The sequence below is a fragment of the Seriola lalandi genome, unplaced genomic scaffold (assembly GCF_002814215.2).
Source record: "Seriola lalandi dorsalis isolate HSWRI2012SDOR001 ecotype SW California unplaced genomic scaffold, Sedor1 jcf7180002054795, whole genome shotgun sequence".
NCBI lineage: Eukaryota > Metazoa > Chordata > Actinopteri > Carangiformes > Carangidae > Seriola > Seriola lalandi.
The window spans coordinates 4,130,969-4,140,360 of record NW_019525348.1 but is presented as its reverse complement, the minus strand read 5'-3'; the positions used below and the strand labels follow the sequence as shown (position 1 = coordinate 4,140,360).

Sequence of the window (9,392 nt, the reverse complement as noted above, 5' to 3'; positions counted from 1 at the left end):
TGGCCGTTGCTCTTTCAAAATGAATTGGCACGAACAAGCAGTGTTGCCACTGCTACTTTCCATAGAGGAGAGTAACTAGTGTTGTCCTGCGAGCAAGAGGAACACCTCTCAGTTCAGTGAGCGGCGGAGACGCTGTGCTGTGTGAGACAAAGTAAGATCCATATCACAGCCATAAAAATGGGATTTTAGCAGGCCTGGATATTAACATGTAGTTGTAATGGGCCGCATTTCAGTAACCATTTCAAACTTGTTCCATTGTCTGAAAGACAGAAACAGACAAACATGTAAATGAGAACAGTTTTATTGGGATTTTGGCTGTATTAAAATACTGTATATGTGAGCACTGAGAGGAGGAGAGAAGCCGTGACTCCATCAAGCAGCAGTTTGCATGATGCAACCTTAATCAAAAGCTTGGAAAACATTCTCCATTATTAGCGCTCTGGCGGTTGTGTGAATGGTGTACATGACACACAGAAACATACTTGTGCAAACAGTTGCACCCTGCTCTTCAGCCAAACGGTTCTCATGTGCAGAAACAGAGCTCACAGTGTCCTTAAGCAAAACACTGCTGCCCCGTGGGGCTGTCTGCTCCTCGGATGCTGGAGTCACCAGCGTTAGTGCTGCTTTAGGTCTGTTGAATATGAACATGCTGTGTCCAATTTACTGGCATCACATCAGTTTCCGTTACTTCTCGCTGCGGTTTGGAGCCACCATCGAAGAAGACAGTTCATATAAAACTTCTTTAACAGTTAGAAGTTCTTTAACAGCCTTTTCATGTTAACATGTTTTCCTCACCATTTGCACATTGCTCCACTGACTGTGGCAAGTTTTCAGTGGACATGACGGGTTTTACTTTTTCAATGGTGTTCTTTACAGTCCTGCCAGTATAGTGGACATTAAAACTGTCAAGGCCAATTATGATGAACATGTCCAAATATGGGACTTGCCTACAGTGCAATTTAAGTGATCTATTTTCAGAAAGTGGAATAGTCCAACTATATATATCTGTGTGTGTGTGTGTGTGTGTGTGTGCGCTGGGCATGATGCCTAAATCAGACCCCCAGTTGCCAGGCAGCTGCATGCTCCACTTCAGTGTCAGCCTGTGTCTCCACTAAGGCATCAAGTGGCTGTAAAGAAGGACAGCTAACAGGCAGATCCTGGTTTTAACAGAGCTCCCACTGCTTCACCCAAATTGTGCCTATCGAAGTCAGCTGATCTCTAGGGCTTGATCGTAATACCCCTCCCTCTCTCCCTCTCTCTGTCTCTCTGAGTTACATAACAAGGTCCAGGATTTCCATGATTCATGACCACAGCCACTTGTTGTAGTAATCGTTGAGTTAAAAAGCCCTTCAGGATCTCCTACGTCAAAAGGCTGAAGGCGAAAGAACAGATTAGAAATATCCAATTATCACTTGTGTAGGTATTATTTAAAAATCCATTCCACATGAGGCTTGAACAGTCTTTGATCACTCAGTGCCACACTGCTTGATCAATGGAAAAGGAAAGGCAGGCGACTAAAGATAAAGCATGTGAGAAAGTAACATTTGAACTTTTGACAGGAAATACTTAATTTAGTAAATTGATGTTTTGCCCGCTGGGGTCTTGATTTAATTGATCCGTTTTGAGAAAATATACTTTTTTCTCCTTCCACTCCCATAGATTGAGTTTCCAAACATTCAAACGCTCATGCCATCACACAGTAAAACCATACTCACCATGTGAAGATATTCTTCTTATTTAATGATTTACTGTACATACATAGATGTAGTAAGTGCTTTCATGTAACAGGAGAGTGCTTTAGTCCAGTGTACCTGAAAAGTTGGTCTTGAGGCCAAGGAGAATATACAGTATAACTGAAGCACTCTTCTTGAAATCGAATTCTCAAAAGAAAGGCATTCAAAGTGTTATCTGTGGAATAAAATGTGGTGAAAAGTTTCTAATATGTACCTTATTTCAATGTTTACCAAAGTACAGGATCAAGATGAGTTTTATAGTCCAAACAGAATAAAATATTTAAAAAGTTTTATTTCAATTTCAATCTCTAGCCACAACAGGCAGCTCTTTTAAATCCAAACTCTCTGATGAACCCACTGTACGAAACCTGCCCAGCAACTTCCCCAATATTTGACCAGATACTCTGTGATTTCCAGCTGCTAGATTACAGGTCAATATATGCTGGCAACTAGCAGCTATAGAGTCAAATATTTCCCTCAGGGGTTAGTGGAGACCAAAACAGAGCTAAAAGGAGAGTGAATATTTGACTTAATCTCCCTCTGAACTACGTGTTGGGTAGCTTTGTAGACCCTGTCCCCCCACACATTTCCAGTCAGATAGTGAAGTATATGTCAGAGCATTTCGATAACTTTCCAAAACAGAGGATGCGTCATTTACCCCCACTTCATACTGTGATTGGCCAGCTGTGTGCAGGAGAGAGAGAAAAGCCAGGCGTTGTATTTCTCTCTGTAGATCTTTATTTTTTTAATATGTTACACAACTACATTACGTGTGGCACCTTTAATGTGAACAACTAACTGCAATGCTATGAACGTGTTGCTGGAGAGACTGACAATATGTCCCATTATCCCAGTTTTTAACGATACTGCGTCAGGACAGGCTTTTCACTCTGCCCTCTGTTCAGAACAACTGTAAACATCAGATTTTTGACGTGGTCGGACAATGCGTCATTAGAGCTATTTTTGAGAGACCTAAACTAATGCTAATACTGCTAACAATCCTAATTCTGTATGTGTAATATAGGCAGTTGTTTGCTAATACATTATTAACATCTTTAGAAGGTCATTCTGTATGTTACACACATTGTATTTTTTTTATAGCTCATTGTGCTGCCCCAAAAATCAGTGAATTCAGGTTTTAGGTATGATTTTACCCAACAATGTAACATACCTGACACAAAATAGCATTTACATATTCAACTTTCTTCACCAGCTTTCCTTTTTTGAAATTGCAGGGCTCCTTTTTTCCCTTTAGCCTTTGACAGTAGCAACTTCTGTACAGACATTTTGGCGATATCCATTCATACAGTACAGGATGCTTACAATTATCATGGTATAGCAGTGTTATAATTAAAGGTGCAGGCATTAGACGTGTTGGAAATTGATGTCACCACCTTTTGTGACTCCTTTCAGCTGTAAACTGCTTTAAAGAAGCAGATGGAGGTGCTGTATGTGCTGTAGATGTTCTGGGTTAATGTGTTTCAGCTATTCATTTTGCCATTAAGATGGCATTTTATGACCTTATTCTCTGTGCAGGAGTGTTTTAAAACCTCTGTTTTTCAGAAGTGGAGGGAAGTGTTGTAAGGGGGTTTAACGACATATTTAAGGTCCTGGAGTGAACAAAGTAATAGAGCGGCCTTTTATCTTCCATGAGGGTAATGGAGGAGTTAATGCCACACTTCCAAAAGCATTACTGGCTTGACGGGGGAGGTTACGAGGCTTGCGTGTTAAATTAGACAGGTCATTAAGGGTCAGGAATCATGATTTCTCCCCAGGGTTTCACAGAATGGGAGCTTCAAACTGAAAAAGGTCAATTAGTGTTTTTAGTTTTAAAGTAATGTGGAAACCAATGATTGTGGGGCTATTAGTGAGGACCAGCTGACAATGGAAATGTGTGTGTGTGTGTGTGTGTGTGTGTGTGTGTGTGTGTGTGTGTGTGTGTGTGTGAGAAAGGACAATGTGGACACAATGCATGTTGTGTAATATAGTCACCAGAGGTGGACAAAGTGCACAGCCCCATTACTTGAGCTGAAGAATAGATACTCCTGGTCAAATATCACTCCAGTACAAGTGAAAGTTGTTCAGTCAAATTTTACTTAAGTTCTGTCTGTCTATCTATCTATCTATCTATCTATCTATCTATCTATCTATCTATCTATCTATCTATCTATCTATCTATCTATCTATCTATCTATCTATCTATCTATCTAACCTAGCATCATCAGGACACTGCCAGGTTCAAACTGAGCCATTCAAAAATGCAGCAGCACAACATGACTGACAGTGAAGGAGGTGGCTGTGATTGATTTTCTCCTGTTACGAACACAGTCTATGGTCTATCACATTTTTCAGAATAAAATAAAATAAATTCCACTGACTAAAAGCTGCTTCAAAGTAATGAGTACTTCATAGAAATGTAGTGGAGTCAAAAGTACAATATTTTACAGTGGCCCTGAGAGCTTAACACACTGCAACTTAAGAAAACACATAAATATACAAATGCGCTGCGTATTCAGAAAACATCTTCATCGACTTAACCACACATGCGCTGCAAAGAATCGCAATGTGTGCTAATTATTAGCAGTAGACATTAGTTTATACTCTGGAATTAGTGATGTTATGCACAGAGCTCAACAGGTTTTATACACTGGAACAAAAAAAGTTTAAAATAAAATAATACGTTAAGAATTAATTATTAATAGTATTAATATTAGTATCTAAAAACAGACTTTTTTCATGTCCTTTAAACAAGATACCTAAAATGTTGTAATTTCAACCAATTTTAAGATCATTTCAAGCTAACTGTTTTCAATTCACTTGTTTTCTGCCCAGTTCAGGAAGTGCCTAATCCAGCTCTTCACTGGCATGGGGACTATACCAGACAGCAACCTGAACCAGACCTCAGAGCGACCCGGAATAACTGCCGAGAGTCAAACAGGAGAAATGTCAGCCATTGCAGCCCGCATCCCTGTGGGTGGCACTGCATCGCCCAGGTCTGATGATTCTCCGACCGACTGTGGCTCGTTTGCTCAGCTGCCCATCCCAGAGAACAAAGTGTGTCCAATGTAACAGTAAACCTCGTCCCAGTAGATGTCCTCTTACCGTCCTCTGACCCCGAGAGTCCATTATAACCTCCTGTGATCTAGATGCAGTGTGTTTCTGAAACTGTTCGGACATTTACAGGACTTTGTTAATTTCTTGGAGAGATTGAGGGTGCAGTGTGAACAACAGAGAGTTAACTTTTGATGGGTTTTCATAGTGGATGCTTCTAGCACATTTTTTATATTTCACTTGCAAATGTAAGTAAGGATAGAGAGTAAACTTAAAAAACAGTTTTGTGCTCCAGCATGATTCAGTAGTTTGTTCAATATTTGATTATAAAAGAAAAGCACAACAGCAGCGACAAGAACTGTGCCAAAAGAAATGCTAAGAGATTTACCCATGAGCTAATATTTGTTTGCTGGACATTCCTCTGTCCTGATATGAGACAATATCATGGATGTTCTCTTGACCATCATTGCACACCTGCGAGTGTGTCACTATAGAGGGAACTTGATTTGACTTGATAGCATCTGCCTCCATATCTCCGTGAAAGAAAGAGAAACCTTGACATGGGTTAGCGTAGGGCTAGCCAATGTTTTTCAAATAACACATGCATCCAGCCTTTCATCTTGTCCTTGCCGTCTCCTTTGAAGCCCTGTGATGGCGCCTGCAGAAAGCGTTGTTTTTCTGTGCTGTTTCATTACATAGGCAACGCATCCTCCATTCATCTCCACGCGTCAAGAGGACGGAGCAGTCTTCTGAATTTGGATACTTTTATTTCAGTTTATCCCATGTAGACTTGTTTGGGTCAAAGCTTTCATCTTTAATGAAGATGGTCAATCGGACTCTGAGATGCTGTGGTCTTCTGTTGCCTCTGTTGCAGACGTAGGGGGACAACATATTTATGAAGTGCCAGCATAGGATCAAGCAACACTCAATCATGCACTCAACTACAAGTAGCACATATGCATAAACCACACACACACACACACACACACACACACACACACACATACACACACGTATAGACGACCAGATGCACACACATGAAGAAAGTAGGCCATCATTAGGACCAGGCTTTGGTCCCCATGAGGACTTCTGGTCCTGACAAGATCGGTGTTTATAATTGGAAAAGGTCAGAAAGGTGTAAAGAAAATGCGCGCACGCACACACACACACACACAAAACACACACACACACACACACACACACACAACCACACACACACACTTTCTTTTCTTTCTATATTTGTGGGTACCCATCACTGACGTAATCACTTCACCTTCAAACACCCATTTAAATTTGTTGGGTACAGAATTGTGGTTCCCACAAAACGGTCCGTCCCCACAAGTAAAGTGGAAGTTGTTGGGCCCCACGCATATACTAAAACAAGCCCACACACACACACACACACACACACACACACACACACACACACACACACACACACACACACACACACAGATTGCAGTTCACTGCCTGTATTACAATAAGCTTTCTATAGGCACTGTGAAGATGTTACAATGCACCAATAAATATCCTAGCACAAGAGTGGCTTAGCTAAGCAGCCATGTACAAAAGCAATGAGTATTCCCATCATTAGCACAGGTCAACAGCAATATTAAAGCTAAATACTGTCACACAGTCGAACACTTCAGTGTTAGCTACAGTAGATGTAGCAGTGAGTATTAAAATGTCTTCTACTTGACTTTGTGGTGCATGTTTGTTCACTATTAGTGGATATTTGTCAAAACATTGTTGTATTCTCTATGCTGCACAGTAATTCACTATGTTGAAAAAAAAAAGTAAGAGTATGATGTCTGTTTGCAATGTACTGATCGTGTGTTCAAGTCATGTTTGGCCAGTCTGGTAGAGATAACATTTAGCATCTTTAACCACAATGCCTCTGTGCCAAATTAATTGTGATGCCTTGATATAATTAGCATAACATCATGAGACCATGGTGAGGACAACTGGCAAGTTAGCCTCTATCCCACAGACAAGTTTCCCAGAATTGATTCATTTTTTAGTTATCCTTGTTGCTTTGTTGTTAACTATGGAAACTACAGCCTTTTAAACATTTTTGGAATTTAAAGGTGCATTAATACATTTTTTTTGTTTTAGCAGTTGATAAAATGGTGGACAGACAAAGCTTGCGAACTAGCTAGAGAAGAAAGCTGAACACAGCAAGACAACTTGACTCCAAACAAATGCTAATATTCCTCTGTTTCTCCGTATGTGAGTGTAAGTTGGCAACTGTTTGTTCACACATTTAGCCATAACAGTGTAATATGGTGGTGGCTGTGGATCTTTTGTTTTGTCAGTAAATGTACATTGGATATTATGCTTTACAGGGATAGCTCAGCTTTTTTTTGACATAACATGATTTAAGTTATCCACCAAAAAAGTACATTAATCTGTGGACATGTGCACTGGCAAGGAACACTATGGTTATAGATCTCCCAGGGAGCTTCCTCCAAAAATGAACAGCAGCTGCAGCAAGAAAACAAAAGAAGAAAAACAACCACACACCCCATTACATTATGGTCCAGCTTTCAAGATCAAAGGCTCCTATATGTAGTAATACACCAACTTACGTCAGCAAGCAAATAGTTCCTGAGAAGTGTGAGAGGAGATATTAGTTCAAGATGTTTAATCTCACTGTGTGAGTTATATTGTGGCTTGAAATACTGGTTGCTCATATTTGGATGACAAGGCAACATCTCTCTGGAGAATCTACAACCACAGTGCTGCCGTCTGAAGCTAACGTCCATTCATCAATATCAAGACTCCCACTATCTGTGTCAAAAAAAATCCAAACATTCTGTTCCACTGTCCACACACTGTCTTCACCAGTTAGAACCAAAAAGCATGCGTTTTTACCTTCCCCCAGCCTCCCCACTACTTGCACACATACATATACCCTAACACACACACATACAGTACAGACCCATCTACAGTTATGGATACAGTTGGTGTGTAGGGGCTTTTTGGAAGGGTTTTTGCTTGTCACTGTCAGTAACTTGTGTCATTTCAGACCCAGCCAGGCCCCCTCTGCCCAGTCTCCCGCCTGCTGGAAGCTCCGCCCCTACACACACCTGTTCCCATTAACCTAATCATCCCCTCTGTGTGTATATATATATATATATATATATATGTATACACCTCCCTGTTGCGACTCACCAGTTGTCAGATTGTCTTTGTGCTTTTTGCCAAAAGAGCTGCAGATCTTTGTTCGTGTACCTGCCTGATTCCTGCCCCTGACCTGCTTCATAATGACTGTACCTGCCCATCCCTTTGTACTGTTCCCTCTCTGGTTTGTATGCTTTGTGTTGAACTTATCCAGTGAAGACTTTTACCTGCCATCATTGACTCTGTTGTGCTTTTGGGGTCCCAAGTTTCTCAGAACATGATATAGTGACTTCACCTTGAAGATTAGACAGGATATAAATCTTAACAAAACTGCACGTGTTACATTTTGGTGCAAGGATTACAGACTGCACTGCATGCTGATAATAGGAGGGAACACCTCCACCATGTATAGATGGGCTAAAGCTCCTATTTCTCCTATTTCACCTCCCTGCCCTGAATATCAAGCTGCTCCAACTGTCTGTTGTATTGTAGGCATGTTGAGACTTGTTCTGCTGTATGGTTTTGTGTCATGAATATTTCTGTCGTCAGTTTGATTTACATGGCTTTATAGTTCATAGATGCACGCTTGTTATAAAACTGTCTGTATTAAAGTATTTTTTTTGAAAAGAAATTATGCACTGTGTTGTTTTCTTTTTACATTTTGCAACAATAATAATGAAAATGGGAGCTACTTAGTCTGATGGAGAGTGTTTAGAAGCTATAGCTAGGACTCAGACCACCTCCTCCAGTACTCCACTGAGCACTATACAGTTTGAAGTGCAGTCCTAATACATGAGGACCTTGTGAACTCCACAATCCATGTAGACCATCAGAGGAGGTCCTGAGCCATCAGCTAGAAAAAATGAATAAAACATGAAAAAGCTTACACTTACATGTACAGTACATAGCTCACCAACAAGCATTTTGTGGAATATAATGCTGCATAAGCAACTACAGTTAATTACAGTAACAATAACCCCAATTGCTCCATCTTATGCTGATTGATTAAAATCTGTGAAAGTTTTGTGATTAAAATAAGTGGAACAAAGAGAAAGGCCCTCTGCTGATCATAATTCTTGCCGACCGTGGGCTGAGTCAAGAAACTATTCATTTTTCTAATAAGACATAAAATACATTCACGCTGAAATGTTTTGTGTTTTTGACCATTTTGCTGAGTTGCTCTTACTTTTGTTGATAATTTATTCTCTCAGAAAATTAATAAATGGCCTCATTATGCACTAACAGAAGTTTCATTAATTTTGTTTGTCTTTGGTTTTTGTCAAGGTGGGGGGTGGGGGGGGCGCACTTACATTATTAGGAAATGCCCTTAATATTGTGTGAGCTGAGCTGAACACACTCACCAAACTGTTGTAGATTAAAGGGTGTGCTATCCAATCAAGATATGCAGGCAGCCATGTCAACCCTCTCACTCACTCTCCTCGCACCTCTCTCAACCACCTCTGTCCGCAGTCAATGCAAATCCAG

General features: G+C 40.5%; 1 protein-coding gene across 1 annotated transcript in view; it reads left to right on the top strand.

The window, feature by feature from the left end:
* valopa (vertebrate ancient long opsin a) overlaps window positions 1-8,529 on the top strand; it is a 20,019-nt gene extending 11,490 nt beyond the window's left edge. Inside the window, exon 5 of the mRNA XM_023425736.2 lies at window positions 4,566-8,529. Coding sequence (XP_023281504.1) covers window positions 4,566-4,802 — 237 coding nt within the window. The 3' untranslated portion in view covers window positions 4,803-8,529. The remainder of the gene's footprint in view (window positions 1-4,565) is intronic.
* Window positions 8,530-9,392: the final 863 nt, after the last annotated feature.